The 20,312-nt window shown below is 42.7% G+C and overlaps 1 protein-coding gene across 2 annotated transcripts in view; it reads left to right on the forward strand.

Annotated features, from left to right (window-relative positions):
- DOCK11 (dedicator of cytokinesis 11) overlaps positions 1 to 20,312 on the forward strand; it is a 333,222-nt gene that overhangs the window by 169,874 nt on the left and 143,036 nt on the right. For both annotated transcript variants that reach the window (XM_040323688.1, XM_040323689.1), the window contains one exon: positions 16,797 to 16,933. In XM_040323688.1, the coding sequence (XP_040179622.1) occupies positions 16,797 to 16,933 (137 nt within the window). The remainder of the gene's footprint in view (positions 1 to 16,796; positions 16,934 to 20,312) is intronic.

Below are 20,312 nucleotides of genomic sequence, written 5' to 3' on the forward strand. Positions count from 1 at the left end.
TAGCTTTAAGAAGCATCATATGAAGATGGATGCCCATCCCTTTCCTCTGTAGATGAATGAAACCAAGTCAATACAAAAGTAACAATGTTATTTTATATCTTTCTACTTTTCAGTCAGAAGGTCCATTTTTGACAGCAGTAGTTGTAATAGCTGCAGACTACATAGAAAATCCCGGCTGTCATTGTGAAGTTTGTTTGGGCATGTTTTGGGAATTAGGAATTGGGATTTTTTTTCCCCTGTTGTTAGCAAATTGGATCATGCTTTGCTGTTTTTTTTTTGCCTTCCTCTGGATCAACTATCAGTATTGGAATGTATGATTTTTTTTTTTTTTTTGTTGAACTAGATGAACACAATTGTGTCTTTTTCCAACCTGACTAACCATGTAACTATGTGTAGCACATCCAAAGTAAATTATTTGTTAAAGATGTGACACTTTCAGACTATATTCCAAACTGTGAGACACTTCTGAGAGTGTTGAATTCCATTGTTTTCTGCTGCTCTCACTGCAGGAACTAGTGAGAACTGCAGTGGACCCAGGAGGTTAACGCTCCCAGAAGTATCAGGATTGTTTCTAGTGATCAAAGCAGAGTTCAGTGGCATTGGTGATAAGAGAGGTAAGGCAGCCAATTGATGAATCATTTTTTGTCATTCATCCAATGAGTTGAATGAAAAAAATTACTTGATTCCCCTACCCACACACGTGATGTGAATGCAGTAATCCTTCCCTCTGAGCTATTGCATTTTGACAGCAGAGAAACCTCCCTGATGTCAGAATACACTTACCATTACTGCCAGTGGTGTTGATCATGTGGGGGAAATTCTACAGGGCTGTTTGTACAGAAGTCAATTGATAGATTGACTTCTTTGCAACCTCCCTGCCCATACAAGAATAGAACTTTGGCCAGTCCCTGCTAAACTGACCAAATTGCGGCCTACTTATGGTCAGCTAAAGTATTATGTGACAAGGGGGTTGATTTACTGAGGGAAACAAGACTGTACACATTGCAAAGTGCAGTTGCTTATTTGCCTGTCTGTTTAAAAGTAGGATCAATAAATGACACCTAGATTGCTAGCATGATTTAATCCTTTAAACAGAAGGGGTCTTAACAAATCAGTATACAGGCAGTCCCCTATATACAAACATCTGACTTACAAACGACTCCTGCTTACAAACGAGGGAGACAACAGGAATTGAGATGAAATCTACAGGAGGGAAATTCTCTCCTGTAATGCCCAGTACACAAGATCAGAATTTCCGTTAAACTTCCGACGGATTTTTCTGATGGAATTCCGTTCAAGCTGTCTTGCATACACACTGTCACGCCAAATTCCGACCGTCCAAAACACGGTTACGTACAACACTACGACAAGCCGAGAAAAATTAAGTTCAATGATTCCGAGCATGCATCGACTTGATTCTGAGCATAAACAAAAACAAAGTCCCCTTATGGCGCTACAACAATGTCAAGCGAGACAGTCCAATCTGTGAAAGTAAGATACACGATACCCAGTGCAGCCGCCAACCAATGGAGGATGGGCACAGGAACACAAGAACAAAAAAAGCAGCGCTCTATGGGTAAAGTCATAAAACTTTATAGTCTAAAAGATAATAATAACATTGGTATAGACACACACAATAATATACAAAAAACTCATGTATAAAAGATATAGTTGATATGACATAGTTAACTATTCCATCACAGGACTCCCTTCAGTGGCTCTCATTTTGGACTAATTGTCATATCAACTATATCTTTTATACATGAGTTTTTTGTATACTATTGTGTGTGTCTATACCAATGTTATTATCTTTTAGACCAGGAGTCTCCATACTTTTCAAGCAAAGGGCCAGTTTACTGTCTTTGAGACTTCAGGGGGGCCGGATTCTGACCAATGGGGGTAGGAAATTTCCCAGGGCCGAGCATCAGTGAGAATAAACATGGCCCAAGTGTTGGTGGGCAGTAGGAGGAGGAATAGTGCTCCATCATTGCTGTTAGTGGAAGAAATAGAGCCCCATTGTTGGTGTCATTGGGAGGAATAGTGCCTCATATTGTTTGGAGCAATACTGCCCCAAGGGCCGGATAAAGGCTAGCAAAGGGCCACATCCGGCCCTCGGGCCGCAATTTGGAGACCCCTGTTTTAGACTATACAGTTTTATGACTTTACCCATAGAGCGCTGCTTTTTTTGTTCTTGATTCTGAGCATGCGTATTGTTTTCTCCGTCGGAGTTCCATACAGACTAACTGAATTTCCATTGTCTTTCTTTCTAAGTCCGTCGGAATTTCCGATTGAAAAACTCAGATGGGGCACACACACGGTCGGAATATCCGATGAAAAAAATCCGTCTGAGTTTTTCCATCGGAAATTCCGATCGTGTGTACAAGGCATTAGTGTTATTATGTGGAAAAAGGTGTCTCCACTGATGCTTTATGCCCAATCCTTGTTTCCCTAACAATCCAAATTTTTCTAAATCTTATTTTAATTGGGACAGGAAGTGAGGTGAAATCTTCTCAACAGGGGCACAGACAGCAAAACAAATGTTACAGGGGTGATAACCCTTCCCTAGGCTATCCAAAAAGCTTAACATTTTTTAAAAATTTTTGCCTGGAGCTACACTTTTAAAATGTGTGTGTGTTCCGACTTACAAACGGATTCAACTTCAGAACAAACCCACAGTCCCTGCCTTGTTTGTAACCCTGGGACTGCCTGTATCTTTTCTGTGCTTTTAATTTTCAGAAACAAAAACATCTGTTATATCCTTATTTAGCTGCAATTTTTTTTTATGATGTTCACATAATAATGTCATCTCTGCAGTAAAATACGGAGCCTGTAGACAAGTGAGCATCAGATAATAAATTTATACAGCTGTGTATCAGCTGTCTGCTGATCAAAGGAAATGTGACATCTTTCTTCGAACAGTCCAAAAACCAGGAACCTAATGACGCCAAAGAAGACTAAAAAGCCTGCAAATTTATCACAAGCATTACTGAACCAACACTGAAGTTTTTTTGTATTTTTTTAAAGCTGTCAATCTTTAAAAGTACATAAAAATTGAAGTACTTGTATGTGTATGATACAGTATGGTAGTAGCTTGCAAAGATACAAGGGCATGTTTGGCATGTTGATGCCATGGCTGGTGCACCCGTAACTCTCCTCTATGGACTCAAATATACAAGACTATCCACAAGAATGTTTAGGACGTATTTTTTTATTGAGATTCACAAATGGATTCAGCTCCAGGAATGCATTGGGGTTAGCCAAGTCTGGAATTGTGCACTCTGCAATCACGGCAAGCACTATGGTACATGTTCCATATTGGCATCTTTGTTTTACACTTCCAGTACCCTTTATTGGCAAAATATCAATTTTAAACTCTCATGCCTCGTACACACGATTGGTTTTCCATGTTTGCTTTTGGTCTGGAAAACTGGCCGTGTGTATGCTCCATAGCAGTTTTCCCGACAGGAAAACTGCGAACAAAAAAATAAGAACTTGTTCTCTTTTTTTTCCCGCCAAGATTCTCTGCGTTTTTTTGCTCGGCAGTTTTCCTATGGGAAACACTGCAGTGGAGCATACACACGGCCGGTTTTCCCAACCAAAGCTGTCATGGCAGTTTTACTGTCGGGAAAACCGGCCGTGTGTACACGGGGAAAAGCAACCGAGCAGGTACTCGGTTTTCACCTCGGTTTTCCTGGCGGACTTTTGACCGACGGGAAAACCGATCGTGTGTACGAGGCATTAGTCTTGACTTAGGTTCACAATTTTTTTCTTTTATAAACCTTTTTTCTAACAGCCTCAGTAATATACAGCCATTCAGTATGAACAAGTAGAATGATTATACTGTTCATAGAGAATACAGTATACAAAGTTGGCTGGTTACATCAGTAATATAGAGTAAGCCGTCATCAGGGCCGATGCAAGGATTTTTGCCAACTCAGGCGAAGGTGCATTTTGCCGCACACACGTGTGCGCGCGCGCACACCCACCATACAACATATATGTTCTCCATTAAGCTTTAATGGTTATGATGCTTAAGGTGATCGTTTAACTTACTTATCTTTTAGGCCCCGTACAGACGACCGAACATTCAGCAGACATGTTCGGTCATCGGTACAGCCGAGCGGACAGGATTCCAGCATACATTTGTCCGCCGGGCCTTTTTCGAGCGGGCAAATATTTCTAAACATGTTTAGAAACATGCCCGCTGGAATCCTGTCCGTCGGACATGTTCGGTCGTCTGTACAGACCTACCGTACATGTCGGAGCGGCCGCCATCCCTCGCATGCGTCGAATGACTTTGACGCATGCGTGAAAGCATTAAACTGCCAGGGCCGCGCACGTCGCCGCGTCATCGTTGCGGCGACGGCGCGGCCTCGTCACCGTGTATCGAGTACGCGCGGATTTCTGTATGATGGTGTGTACAGCCATCATACAGAAATCTCCGGGCAGACATGTACGCTGAAAACGGTCCGGCGGACCGGTTTCATCGTACATGTTTGCCCGTCTGTACGGGGCCTAATAGAGAAAGATAGAAAACAAACTATTTGTGGTTTTGTAAAGTGCATTTTATCAACAGTTGTTCCATAAAATAAGTTATAAGAACTACAAAACATTTCATTTTCAACCGTGAAAGTGCAGCAGGACATAAAGTGCTTGAAGACTCTTATTAATGTATTTATAAGTGATTACACAGGAATGCTTTACACTGAATTCCTGGAATAATGTTTCTTTATAGAGGACTTTAGGAAGTTATAATTATTTTGAAATGTTTAAAAACACATTGCAAATCATTTGCGCAATGTAAAGATCATGTCTTTCTGAGTGTTTCAGTCAATATATTACAGGCCTGTATATTTACATATATTCGTTGTATGGCTGTAGACACATCTGGGGTTAGAGAATAAATGCTATGAGAACAGAAGCAATGCTCTGACAAAAATAAACTTAAACAATTCTTTAAGTAATATATAAAATTAAAAAGATTGTACATATAACAGTTGAAGTCCAAGTACCAGGATACAGCCTGTATCCTGGTACTTGGACTTCAACTGTTATATGTACAATCTTTTTAATTTAACCTACGTGTATAATCAAATGTCACAACTGAGAGCTAATTGCCTTATAAGGCAAGGGGGCGCATGTCACACTTGGCTCCTCCATGCTGCCAGACACAGGGGACTGCTGATGAGCTGATTTTGCCTAGAAGACGTGCATACCGCCGCCTGGGGTTGTGGGAGGTGGCCGTGGGTGGGAATCTTTTTTAAAGCAGGGATTTATTTTTATTTTGGGCGCCCCCCATAGCGCTGATGGTACTTCCCATGGCTGAATGCCATTTAGATGACAGACACTCGGCGGCAGTGAAAAAAAAAAGGGTAATTTTTCCGCCCTGTACCCGGGGTCGTCGCTGTCGCTGTAAGGCAAGTGCCCATGTTGCCTTGCGCTAGCGCCGGCCCTGGCCGTCGTGGACATGTCACTTCAAAAAGAACATGAACTCTAGACAGGGTAACGTATAATCATAGTCACAAATGTTGCATAGTTAATAGATACCCAAAAACGGGTTGCCAAAGGAAATGCGTAGTTGCAGGCTGTTAAAAAAAACACAGTTAAGTGCTGTTGGTAAAAACAGAAGAATAGCAAATAAAAAGGTAGTACAGAAGAACGTATTTGGGAAGGTCATACGAAAAGAGGGTTCCTAGAAACCAGGAGTGAAAAGGGGGAGGGGGGTGGGGGCCCAGGGGGTTGTTGTATCAGTTCTATCAATTGGTAAGTAAAGATTTCTCAAATCTCAGTGGACAAGTGTATGATATCCAGGGTTGCTATACAAAAGGTTTATAAGTATTGGTCAAGATATAGCTGTTAGCTTCTTATTAACCATAATAGGCTCCATTCACAAAGCAGAATCTACTGCTTTAAGAAATGCAGTAAAATACTGCATAGAATAAAAAAAAAAATTGTCATTCACCAAAAAAACGCTTCTAAAATACCACGTCCACATACGGTATATATCTCATGACACCATGCAGTATTTTATCTCCTCAATATCCAGTGGGATGTATACAGTGGAGAAGAATTTGAACCCCTGTCAGTTTTTATTGCTAACTAGCTGAATACCCGGCGTGACCCGGTCTTCCTATCTTAACCTTTTGGGGAGGAAAATCATAGTAATATAAATATACCCATCTTTTATATAAGGGTGTAGGTAAGGGTTAATTTAACTGTCATATATTTTTATTTGGCATATAAGTAATATGTGTATCAGGTATTATTGAAATATCTCCAGGGGTACAGAAGTTATGTGGGAACATACATTTCCCATTGATTTGCATGGGACTTTAAACAAAAACCCCGACCCTCACAAATGGGGGTAGTTAAGGGATAAATTAACTATCCTATAGTTTAAGTGGACATATAAGTAACATGTGACCAAGTGTTATCGAAATATCTACAGCCGTTTGGAAGTTATGAAGTAACATGTATTTCCCATAGAGTTGAATGGGACTTTAAAGAAAAACCCCGACCATGGCAAATGGGGGTGGGTAAGGGTTAAACCACCTATCCTATGTTTGTTGCTGACATATAAGTAACATGTGTGCCAAGTTTCATGTTAATATCTTTAGCCGTTTGGACGTGATGCTGGAACATACATACATACATACATACATACATACATACATACATACACACACGTTGAGTTTTATATATATAGATAGATAAAAAAGTAAAATGGTTTAAATCATAGAAACATGCCAACTCACTAAGTCAGTGCGTTCCCTGCGGCATATGTATTAATACAAAAGAAAAAAAGTGACTAGAATACCAGTCAAAGGGAAGCTGCTTTCACAGGACACACAAGGTGTATAAAAGACAACCAAGTTAAATAAAGTAAATAAAAAATATCTTTATAAATGTCAAATATTGAGTAAAAATTGTATTAAAATCACACACATATATAATACCTTTCTTCCACCAATAAAAAAGACAACGTTGCAGAAGAAGGGTATTTATATAAGTGTATTTTCTTTCAATATTTGACATTTATAAAGATATTTTGTATTTACTTTATTGCTTCAATACCGGGCACTTTTACCCCCTTCCTGCCCAGGCCAATTTTCAGCTTTCAGTGCTGTTGCACTTTAAATGACAATTGCGCGGTCATGCAACACTGTACCCAAACTACATTTTTATCATTTTCTCCAAACAAATAGAGCTTTCTTTTTGGTGGTATTTAATCACTGCTGTATTTTATTTTATTTTATTTTGTATTAGTTTCTGTCAGAAAATGTAGTAAATTAGTAATTTTTCTCCTTCACTGATGTGTGCTGATGAGGCTGCACTGATGGGCACTGATGAGGTGGCACTGAAGGGAACTAATGAGGTGGCACTGCTGAGGAGGCACTAATATGCAGCAATGATAAGCACTGATAGGTGGCACTGATGGGCACTGATAGGTGGCACTTATGGGCAATGGTAGGCAGCACTAATGGGCACTAAAGATCGCCACTGATGGGCAGCACTGATGACCAGGCACTGATGGGCACTAAAAGGCAGCACTGACTTGCATCACTGATAGTCACAAATTGGCATCACTGATGGACACTAATTGGCATCACTGATGGGCACAGACTGGCATCACTGATGGACACTGGAGCTGCACTGATGGTCAGGGCACTGATGATCAGTGCTCTCATTACCTGTAAAGGTCTCCCCTGTAAGGAAATGCCGCTGATCGGCTCTCCTCACCTCACACTCTGTCAGTGTGAGGCGAGGAGAGCCGATAACCGCCATTTCCTTGTTAACACGTGATCAGCTGTGATTGGACACAGCTGATCACATGGGTAAAGAGCCACGTCATCAGCTCTTTACTGAGATTACGCGCCCGCAGACACTGGGGCAACGTCACAGGACGTCATGACACAGAACAACAGAACACCCCACCCCTTAGCCATTTGTCTATATGGCAGGCAGGAGGTAGTTAAAGTATAACTAAAGGAAAATCTATTTTTTTTATTTTTGGATAGGGTGGAAAGGTATTATAACACCTATTAGGTCTGTGCCCTCATTAGGGAGATTTACCCTCTCTTTTGTTCCTGTTTGCCATTATCATTAAAAATAAATTAACCACTTAAGGACCGCCTCCTGAACATATACTATATAATAAAGCTGCGCTGCATGATTTTCAGATATTCAAGTGATAAAATACTAAACACAAATATATAAAGTACACCAAATGTACTGTGCAGATAAAACACCGGTAATGTGCAATATCAAGTACTAAGTGAATGACAGTTAGTCCATAAAGTCCAAATTCTGTGAACATCAAAGAGTATCTACAGAGCGGTGTCAGACAGATCCGAAGAAAACCGTGCAAAAGAGCAGAAATACATGAAGCCTCCACCTCTAATATCACATCTGCTTACCAGCTCACATGGATCTCTGTGAATGAGATCAAATGCGTGTGTGGCTAACAGCCCTGTGTAAGGTTTTCCTGGAGCTTCCTGTATGTTGTCTCTCTGTACGTTCCTCCTTGGTTAACTCAGTCAGAAATTCCCATTGAGTGTAACCCAAATGAAGAAAGATGGCAATATAGTGTAATAACCTCACAGATCACCATGAGTTTTAGGCGTATCGATCCACCGATCGGATGTACCAGGAACTGTCAACTCCCACGCTTCCAGACGCTTCTTGCAAGGTAACCGGACACCACCTCTCTCCGCTCCACTCAAAATAAGACATATAGCTAGATTCAGGTAGATGGGCGCATCTTTGAGGTGGCGTAGCGTATCGTATTTACGCTACGCCGCCGTAAGTCAGAGAGGCAAGTGCTGTATTCACGCCGTTCGTGTGCATTGCTCCAAAGTACGCCACAAGGACGTATTGGTTTCGACGTGAACGTAAATTACGTCCAGCCCCATTCACGGACCACTTACGCAAACGACGTCAAATTTTCAAATTTCGACGCGGGAAACCACGCCCATACTTAACATTGGCTAGGCCACCTAGGGAGCAGCTTTATCTTTACGCCGACGTATCTCTTACGTAAACGGCGTATCTGTACTGCGACGGGCAAGCGTACGTTCGTGAATCGGCGTATCTAGTAATTTGCATATTCTACTCTGAACTCAACGGAAGCGCCACCTAGCGGCCAGCGTAAATATGCACCCTAAGATACGACGGCGCAGGCCGTCGTATCTTAGCTAGGTTTAAGTGTATCTCAGTTGGAGCATACACTTAAACATACGACGGTTTAGATTCCTAGTTACGACGGCGTATCTACTGATACGCCGGCGTAACTCTTTGTGAATCTAGCTAATAGTGATTCTGTGCTGCAAGCTGAGGCATAGAGGGAGAAATAGAAAGTGAAAGTAAAAAAGTCTCCTCAGTGAAGTGAGGAGCAGGACGCTCTGCTTTAGATATTGTGTATCCTCAGGGGAAGAAGTAAAGCTGTGGCTCCCGTTTTTCTCAGCAGTGTGGGTTTCTCTCCCCCAGCAACAGTCTGTGGGTCTCTCTCACCCCCCACAACCACCAGTAAAGCTGCTGCTTAAAGCGGAGGTTCACCCTAAAAAACTACTTTCTACCATGCCATGCAGCATACTAGCTTCAGCTACAGTATGCCTTTATTTATTTTTTTTGCGCTGTACTCACAGTGTAATCCAATAGTTTCGTTTTAGACACCCGCGGGGAATAGGCGTTCCTATCAAGAGTGCAATATGATTGACGGCCGGCTATGGCGCGTCACGCTTCCCGAAAATAGCCGGAGTAGGTCTCGGCTCTTCACGGCGCTATGCGGCGCCTGCGCACAGACTAGGAGCTGACTGCGCAGGCGGCGTGAAGAGCCAAGTCCTATTTCGGCTATTTTCGGGAAGCCTGACGCGCCATAGCTGTCTGTCAATCATGTTCCCCTCTTGATAGGAACGCCTACTCCCCGAGGGAGTCTGAAACAGATTACACTGTGAGTACAGCGGTAAAAAGAAAAATAAATGCATACTGTAGCTGACGCTAGTATGCTGCATGGCATGATAGACAAATTTTTTTTTTAGGGTGAACCCTCGCTTTAATAAAAATAAGGCATCCCCTGAAAATAAGACATGGTATGTCTTCTTGAGGAAAAATAAATATAAGACGGTGTCTTATTTTCGGGGAAACACGGTAGTTCTGGTGACCTGTGGGAGCCCAAGGCATTCTTTTAATTTGCAGGGATTTCCTCTCACTTCCTGTTTTGGCAATGGGACGAAAAGTGAAGGTAAATCTCCCCAATGGGACACAGATGGCCAACCCCTTGAAATTTTTTCAGTCTCAGGAAACCCCTGCTAACAAAATGATTATATCTACAACTCATGATATATCAGTGGGAATGTCAGTAGAAAGAATGCTCCTTACAAGCAAACCACTTATGCGCTAACCAAGTGAGTAGCCAAAGGAAGTGAACCATAAACAATACAGGAAGCTGCCAAAACTAAAAATTGTGTCCCCACAAACAATGAAAAATATTTAAATTAGCCACACTCTTTGACCCCTTTCACACTGAAGCGTTTTAACAGCGTTTTAGCATTAAAAATAGCTCTATTAAAACGCTCATAAAACACTCTCCATGCATCTCAATGGACCCTTTAACACTGAGTCCTGCAAGCAGCATCTTTGGAGCTGTTTTTGGGCGCTGAAAAAAAACACTCCAAAAACGCCCCTCTCCATTGAAATGAATTAAAAGCGCTGTAAAAATGCCTTACCCTTTCACATTGAGGTGTTGCACTGGCGGGGCGTTGAGAAAAGTCCTGCAAGCAGCATCTTTGGAGCAGCTTTTGGGTGCTGAAAAAAACGCTCCAAAAACGCCCCTTTCCATTGAAATTAATTGAAAGCGCTGTAAAAACGCCTTACCCTTTCACACTGAGGCACTGAAAAAACGCCCTAAAACGTTAGGGTCTTAGCGGTGCTTTACCAGCACATTGGGATTGCAGATGAGGCTTTGCTTGAATGACGCTAGAAAAACGCTCGACTAACCCTTCGAAAAACGCCCCAGTGTGAAAGGGGCCTTTATTTCAATTATTCCTTACACTTGGGATCACTGAGAATAATTCCCCCCTTATAGATGGCTAAAAAGATCAATGATGTCAATGGGAACTTGTCAGTGGGATGCAGAAGTGTTGGATCACGTACCAGGTATGTGATTTGGTGCAGAGCGGCTGCCCTGCCACAGTTGATCTAAGGTGGGCAGTCGCTAAGGGCCAGATTCACGTAGATGAGCGGCGGCATAACGTATCGTAGATCCGTTACACCACCGCAATTTTTCATCGCAAGTGCCTGATTCACCAAGCACTTGCGATGAAAACCTACGACGGCGGCCTCCGGCGCAAGGCGGGCCAATTCAAATGGGCTGCTGCCATTTAAATTAGGCGCGCTCCCGCGCCGGACCTACCGCGCATGCTCCGTTTCCGAACTCCCGCCGTGCTTTGCGCGAAGTGACGTCATTTTTTCGAACAGCGACGCGCGTAGCGTAATTCTGTATTCCCGGACGGCTTACGCAAACTACGTTATTTTTTAAATTTCGACGCGGGAACGACGGCCATACTTTATACAGCAATACGATTGCTGTGTAAAGTTAAGGCACCAAAAAAAATCCGATAGTGTAAAACAATTACACATGTCCGATCTTATGGCTATCTATGTGTAACTGATTTTATGAATCAGTCGCATAGATAGAACAACAGATACGACGGCGTATCAGGAGATACACCGTCGTATCTGCTCTGTGAATCTGGCCCTAAGTGCTTAATTACCGCATGCATTTATTTATTTATTTCCTTCTGTGAATTTAGTTCAATGCCTTTATATGCAGTATTTACTGAGTGTTTTCAGTGTCTTGCGGTAAATACGGCAAAACGGCATAGTGAATTGACAGTTTCAGGATTGCATGCGATATTTAGGGAAAATGTGTCCGCACTCCTAAATAATGCATGAGATGTGCTTTAGTGAAAGGAGTTCACTGTCAGGATAAACAGGTAATACAACTGTTACAGAGAAAAAAAAGAACCTAGAAAAAAATATATACTTTTTTGGCAATTTCACAAAGAGGATCTTTGGCCATAATGCAAAGTAATATGATCACTGTATGTAGTTGATTGGCCATTGTGCAAAGAGGAACTGAAACAAAGAAGATATTTAAATATGTTATTTATTAAATATGTGTACAGACACCCAAATAACGAGTGCAATCGGCTTTCATTCGTTTTGGATAGAATTAACAAAGGTTAGAACCCCTGTCACATTTTACTGCTGTCTGAGCTAGAGATTTCCCTTCACTTTTTGCTAATGAGGGAAAATCTGCAACAGCACAACACACATTATAAATCTTGCAGAGGTTCCGCAAATTCTTTAAATGGTGTCGCGGGACCCAGTTGGTGGCAGAATAGAGGGGGATCTCAGCAGGACCCACTGAGTGGTTGAGTATCTAAACTGTGCAGGTAATGGGGTTAATATATATATACCGTATTTATCGGCGTATACCGCGCACTTTTTTGCCCTTAAAATCAGGGCAAAATCATGGGTGCGCGATATACGCCGATACCCACTTCCCGCACTGTGTTTGAACCACTGCCCCGACATATACCGAGCGCAGTACAATCGGGGGTATACTCGGGCAGGCTCGGCTCCTTTCGCGGTCACGTCCTGTGTGTCCTGTACGTCCTTTACGCGAGAGAAGCCGAGCCTGCCCGACTATACCCGAGTGTACTGCCCTCTGTAAATGTCGGCGGAGTGGTTCAAACACAGCGCGGGAAGCGGGGATTCGACTCGGAGACAGCGCGGGAGGACACCACGATGGCCGCAGAAGGACGCCGAACCGGACAAGGCCGCCGATGGACGTCCTTGCAAGACACCAAAACTGTAAGTATAAAACATTTTTTCCCTGGAATTTCAGGGCTACATTACGGGTCGCGCTATATGGCGGGGCGCGTAATAGGGCGATAAATAAGGTATATATATATTGGGGGGAGGGTGAAGATCCACTTTAACTTAAAAAAGTAAAAAAAGAAAAGCATTTTTACCAGACAGCTGAGACAGCAAAACCTGACAGAAGTTTTAATTTTCTCCAAACCCCCCCCCCCCCAAAAATGGTTATTGATACACTTTAAGGAAGTAACTGCAGAGAATGCGACACACTGAAGCATATGGGTGCAATGCACACAGTTGTGCCGAGGAACCAATCTGTATTTTCCTCCTGCAGCAGCTGAAAGTCGGCTTCTCCTCTTCTCCCTCTGGCCTGCAGGGAGAGATTAATAGCTGGCAGACTGTCTTTTTTTTTTCTCCCCTTGTCCTATGACTCATCACATGACTGGAGAGAAGGAGACGGTGCCTTGATTCCAGGAGAGCTGTGAGAAAAAGTGGGAAAAGGGGGTGGGGGGTTGCCAACTGAGTTACGGGGGCACTCTGATGAGGCAGCTGATATATGGAGGCACAATCATAGGGGAACACTAATGTAAATGAGGACCCTGATGGGACACCTGAGGTAAAGGGGGACTCTGATGAGGACACCTGATCTAAATGAGGACTCTAGTGGGGGCACCTGATGTAAAGGAAGACTCTGATGTAAAGGGGGATGTTGATTGGGACACCTAATGTAAAATAGGGCTCTGATTGAGACACCTGATGTAAAGGGGGACCCTGATTGGCACAAATGATGTAAAGGGGGGCACCTGATGTAAAAGGAGACTCTGATTGGGACACCTTCTGTAAAGGGGGACACTGATTGAGACACCTGATATAAAGTGGGGCACCTGATGTAAAAGGAGACTCTGATTGGGACACCTGCTATAAAGGGAGAAACTGAAACTGATTGGGACACCTGATGTAAAGGGGGACACCTGATGTAAAGGGCGCTCTGATTGGCACACTTGCTGTAAAGGGGGGCTCTGATTGGGGACCTGATTTAAAGTGGGACTCTGGGACACCTGATGTAACTTGGGTACCTGATTTAAAGGGGGACTCTAAATGGGACACCTGATGTAAAGGGGACTCTGATTGGGGCACATGAATTAAAGGGGGACTCTGATTGGGAAACCTGATGTAAAGGGGGACTCTGATTGGGAAACCTGATGTAAACAAACTTTGATTGGGACACGTGATGTAAATGGGAATTCTAACTGGGACACCTGATGTAAAGGGGGACTCTGACATCTGATGGAAAGGGGGACTTTGATTGGGACACCTGATGTAAAGGGGGACTCTGACTGGGACACCTGATGTAAAGGGGGACTCTGAAGAAGACACCTTATGTTAAGTAGTTTTATTTTCTTTTACTTGAAATGTGGATGTTATTGGCCTACTTAAATTTTTCATTAGAAAGAGATTTGGAACAAATTTTGGCAACCGGACATCTTTGAATTTGAATCTATTCCCTCTTCCCTAGGTAGACATTTGTGTTTTGCAGGAATCTGTGCAAAATTGCATGCATTCCCACATTCTTCATGCATAGGGCAACCTGTTGAAATGAATGGACTGCCCTATAAGTGCTGTGCAGAAACAGGCACACTCCATCACATCTGCAAAGGTTTGAATGGAGCCTTTTGCATCGCGCACCACTATTAGCCCCGCCCTCCCACCTGGGGAGGGGGGGGGCACAGTTTTCCACTTTCATCCTAGGCACTAGATGGTCTTGTCCCAGGACTGCCGAGACGCGATTTGTGTATTAAAGGACGCGCAGAGCGCACCTCGGGAGCAAGTCCACATGAATGCCCCCCATAGCAATGGCTTGATGTGGGGGCACTTAGAAGGCAGGGGGTTGCCAGGAGCACATGTGGGGGACCCCATAAAAGGAGGAACAGTGCTGCTGTGTGGAAAACAATTGTGATATGTTTGCTATTTTAACAAAATTCCCTTTTACAGTCACTTTAAACAGCATTTTTTTTCTAAATGTCAGTTTTGCTGCAATAGTTGTATACACTTTACAGGCAGGTTGATTGCAACCTCCAGGCATGTTATTTAAAAGTTTTGCTTTTTATTGTTGCCCTTTGCTGTTCCTCACAAAATTAATTTTCTCTTATCATCCATGGACGGACACAGCCTTCTCAAGTGGTTATGGTTACAAGTGGTTATGTTCCTGTTCACAGGAGAGGACTAGGCAGAAACATGTTGGATATTTAAATACATGTTAATTTAACAGAGTTGAACAGCCCCGCCTAGGGGGCGGTCCCTCCGGACATAACCCTCCTTCCTGCAATATGCAGCCTCAGTTTTTTTCTGCCTATCAAAAGAGAAGGATGTATGGCTCCCTTTGGGCCCAGTGCCCTGAGGAAATTTTTTATTTTTCTTTTCTTTTATTTTGTTTTCTTCTTGAGAATCTTCTATCAACTGTTGACTGAGAGACAGGCTGGATATTATAGATCCTTGTAGTCTTATCAGTCCCGCCTGTGTGCCTGATCTCACTATTGCAAAAAGGCTTGGTCTATCACGACATAACCCATGACTCCTGGGGTGGCCGGTGAGCTTTTGCTCCAGGGTCCACATATGACTGGGCTGTGGTGTTGTCTCACTCATAGTGGACCGGGCCGACAGCTACTCCTATGCGGTTGTATGCCTGTTAGGAATGCGTCAGTGGGTCCTCGTATGGACAGGTAAGTACGGTCCTTCCTGCCTCAGTGGGTCGGTACACCTGGGCATTCCTGGGGTTCAGGGTTTCTCCTATCCTCTCTTCCCTGCTCTCTGTCATTTTCCCTCTGCTGCTATGCTGGTGCAGCTGCCGGGGTGGACTCATGGGGGGGCTCCTCATCAGGGGACTGTGGGGTGTCTTTGCCTGCTGTTTTTTTCTGTAGGGGTGTTTTTGCCACTATAAGGCCCTAGTAGGCCTTCTCATCCTCGTTGTGGCATTTTGCCGCCATTTTGGCGGCGCCGGCACCATTATATTGTGGTTTTTCTGTTTGCATTGAAAATCCCATTGGCGGACATTTTGTTGTGGCTGCGCTATGGCGCAGCTAGCTATAGCAGTCGGCCTTTTTACTGTGGTCGTGTCTTGCTCCATCTGAGGCGTCCGGCGGCCATCTTGGAGGCGATTTTGACTTCTAGTGCTGACTTATACGGCGCGCAGCACGGATCTCCTCACAGCTTTACCTCACAGCTTTTTTATCCTAATCCAAGCTAAGGATTAGGGTGAAAATAAATAAATAAAAATTTTGCTTTTAGAACCACTTTAAGTAATGTTCATCACCAAACCTGCCTCAAACTAAACCCAGGTATGTTAAGCTCATCCCTAGTGGAGTATGCTGTGAATAATCATTTTCGTTGATTTTATTAACTTTATTTGTAAATTATAATAAATATCTCTGCTATCCAAGTCCCGTGAGGAGCTTTGTAATTTTGCTTCTGTTACTTACATTTTTATTTAAAAATCTTGATGAAGCTTTTGGAACTCTTCACAATCTCATTTTTATCTAATGTAATAATAACTGATGTTTTATTTTAAAAAATAAAAATAAAATAGCACACAGAAGTTTTTTTTTTGTTTAGTCTACTGTATTTAGTGGTATTTTACCACAACTAGTTTTATTATACCAGTGCTCAGACATTCCCGAGTTCACTATATAAACACACAAGTGTGTGGACCTTTATTACTAATAATACGTAAGTAAACCATCCCTTGTATTTTCTTGTGATACTTGTGATTCTTCTGTCCCATAGCAAGCCAAATATACTGTGCAGTTGGTTAAAAGATATAACTTGTTGGTAGAAGTGTTTGCTTTTAAAATAAACTTGTCGTAAGCCATTAAGCTGTGCTGCCTTAATAGGTAATGATGTTCTTGTTGTCTTTCTAGGGTTCAGGATGTCTGGACATCTAAGCATTTTGGAGCAGCAGATAGAAAATCTCAAACAATGCCGGCTCTGCGGAGCAGGACAGGAGCCTCACGTCTGCATCTTAGCACCTTAGAGAGTTCCTTCACACTCAACCATAGTAAGTAGTTGGAGGATAGCTCACCACCTAAATACTCCCACTATAAGCTAGCAAAACATCCCAGTCAGCAAGGTTATGTAGTTTGGCATACGTTTTTCTTAATGCAAAACTTAGACGGGTTTGTGGGACAATTTATTGCATTTATTGACTGATCTTCCTTGTTTTCCAAGGTGAATGCAGGCATACACAATGGTATTTGCAAGGTATAGCCTATAGGGTGTGTGTGTGGTAGTTAAAGGGAAACTCTAATGACTTGTTTTCTTTCTTTTTTTTTTTTTTATACATTTCCAAACGTTTATACCTGCTTTTTGTTTATTGTTTATTGAATATTTTTGTTAAGCGTCAAATCATATAAGTATCAAAATGCTACCCGGGGACGGGACAAGGTGCCATTCGCCGTACATACAATAACAACAATAAAATCACAAACATCAAAACCGTTAAAACAAAAAAAACATTAAAACATAATAACATAAATCAAATAAAAATAGGAAAAAAAAACAGTAAAAGAATAAAAAAGCCCAGAGAAGAAAAAAAAACCCTATCAGCCCGTCGGTTTCCACCCCCTGTCGCACAGCCATCTACCCAGCCTCAGTCCACAGAAGGGTTTTCAGTCCCCTCCTGAACTGGAGCAGGTTTGAGATCTGCCTAAGAGCCAACAGCAGGAGGTTCCACTCTCTATGTCCCAACCTCGAGAATGTTCTAGATTAAAAAAGTGGGGGGCACTTTTTTAATCTAAACTTTGGGACCTCCAGGCGGAATTGAGTGGCCGCTCTCAATGAACGGCCAGTGAGATGTCTTGTCAATTTCGCCTGGAGGTAAGTAGGACCTAATTTATTGAACGCCTTGAAAACTAAGTTTAAAACCTTGAATCTGATCCGCTGCCCCACAGGCAGTCAATGAAGGGCTGCCTGGTGCCCAGAGGTCGGTCAGTGGCCTCTTAGATCGAGGGCTAACCTTACTGCTTGATTCTGGACTTTCTGTAGGGATTTGATCTGGGAGAGAGGTAAACCAGCCAGCAGCCCGTTACAGTAGTCCAGATGCGGAAGGATGAGAGCGCGCACCACAGCGATCCTGGCCTGATCAGTCAGATAGGGCCAAAAGCGGTGAAGCAGCCGCATTTTAAAGTGGCAAGTTTTATTTATTTATTTATTAAAATTCTTAAAAGTACAAAAAAAGTACAAAACGCAGTCAGTTACCCGTAGGCCTCGATGCGCCGAGAACAACAATACAGCAACAACCGAAAAAAACACACAGGCAGCGGAACAGATCAAATTTAAAATAGTTAGCAGATCAAATAACTATAAACACCTATGTAATTCCATAGGCTAGACTGAAAAGCTCAGTTTTTAAAAGCTTCCTGAACTTAAAAAGATCATTCTCAAGCCTTAATTTTAGAAGCAGGGAGTTCCAAAACTGTGCTTCCTGGACCGCACTCGTCCTCCCTCCGCATTTTTTCTTACAAAATTTAGGAATCACCAAAGTTTCCAAATTAGCCGACCTTAAGGTACGGTTGGGCACATACTTGGTGAGCAGAGCTTATATAGGCAAGACTAGAGACACAGAACCAAAGCCAAAGTTCAGCAGCCACTCTAAAACAGCACTGTGGAGGAGAGGCATGGCTTTAGTTCTGCATCTCTTGCACTGACTCCTAGCTCCCAACTGTCCCTGATTTTGAGGGACTGTCCCTCTGTCCTTCATTCCTCATCATTTGTCCCTCATTTTTGTCTGATCTATATGGGAGTGTACTTTTTATCTTTCAAAAAGTGTTTCCCAGTGCTAAACCTTTCATCCAATTTCTAAATTGCTGCATGTGTAAGTTTTAAAAGATAATATAAAGTAATAGAAGTAGTAAAAAAAAAAAAGCACTTGTGGGTTTACCTAATTATTTTGGCAGGGGGTGTGTCCCATGCCTACGTACCTTTTGCTAATAGGTGTCCCTCAATCCCTTCTCAAAAAATTGGGAGGTTTGCTGATTGTGCACAGAGCTGGGAGTGGCTGCATATAAGCTGCACATAAGCTTGTAGTTCAAAATGGGAGCGAGTACAAAGTGGTATTCCATAGGTCCTGGCAGACACAGAGGGAACCCACATACCTAATGTCGAACAACATGGCCAGGGGACAGTGTGAGGAGCAAAGACAGAATAAAAACTGAAAAAAAAAAAACAGCAAGAGCAAGTCCTGCTATCAGCATCTCATTTTACCAAAGATATTTTGACCTGGAGATTAACATTTGACAGTGTAATGTGTATAAAGAGAAAACAAAAAATGACTTATTTTTCTTTGATATGAAAAATTGTGCATTATAATGTAAACATTCCTTGTAATAGGAATGGTGTGTGACAGGTCCTCTTTATCTCTTTATGGAGAGATGCGGGGTCAATAAGACACCACATCTCTCTTCCAGGCTGGAAAGCATGAGTTCGGGAAAAAAATTCACAGATCTCATACTTTCAGCCACGATTGCGGCTTTGTTTACTTCCGGGTACCCGGGCGTGATAGAGATGACATGGTCTCTGTGCTCTTCTTTCGGCGGCCGATTCGTTCTCTGGGCCTCCGATGGCACAGGAGAGCCCGGAGAAGCATCGGATGGCGGTTGGAGGGTGATGTCCCCTCCCGCCGCCTGTAAGAATGATCAAGCAGCGGAACCACTATGATCGTTCTTATGGTGCACAGAATCGCCGCCTGTAAAAAAGGATATCTGAATGATGCCTGTAGCTGCAGGTATAATTCAGATATCCCCCACTGAGCAGGACGTCATATGACGTCCTATGGTACGGAAGTGGTTAACATTTGTACACTTTTTTTTTCTTCTAAATTCCAGCTCCCCTATGCACCAATATAGCATTCATGTACTTTTTTTGCAAAAATATCAAACCTTTACATTAAATCTACAGTCACTTACTTTTCTTGTCCTAATCCAGGTTTCCAGACGTTTACATTAGTAATGTCTTCTTCCTGATCAGACTTTAGGTCATGACACAGGAAGGAGTTGGCCAGCTGACCTTATTAGCACACACCCTGCATCATCCACTCAATCAGTGATCACCCTTCTCACTAAATACCCAATATAGAATCAGATTGCATAGTGTATGGCCATGTTTACACACCTAAAATTACTAGTTGCGCTTTCAGTGCCAATAATTGTTAACAGCACACCAAACACAGAAGCAAACACACATTTTGCCATGTGAAAAAACGAGGGGCAAAAGCTGCAAAATGCACAACCCACAAAACGGCAAAATGTCCCATAAGTCACATGTAATGCAGCCAACTGAAATCAACAGGATTTCACAGGAAAAACAAGACACAACATGTGTGCTCCCACTATACTATATGTGAATGGGGTCTGAAAGTGAAATTGGTGTGATAACACAAG

The sequence above is a fragment of the Rana temporaria genome, chromosome 9 (genome assembly GCF_905171775.1).
Source record: "Rana temporaria chromosome 9, aRanTem1.1, whole genome shotgun sequence".
Taxonomy (NCBI): Eukaryota; Metazoa; Chordata; class Amphibia; order Anura; family Ranidae; genus Rana; species Rana temporaria.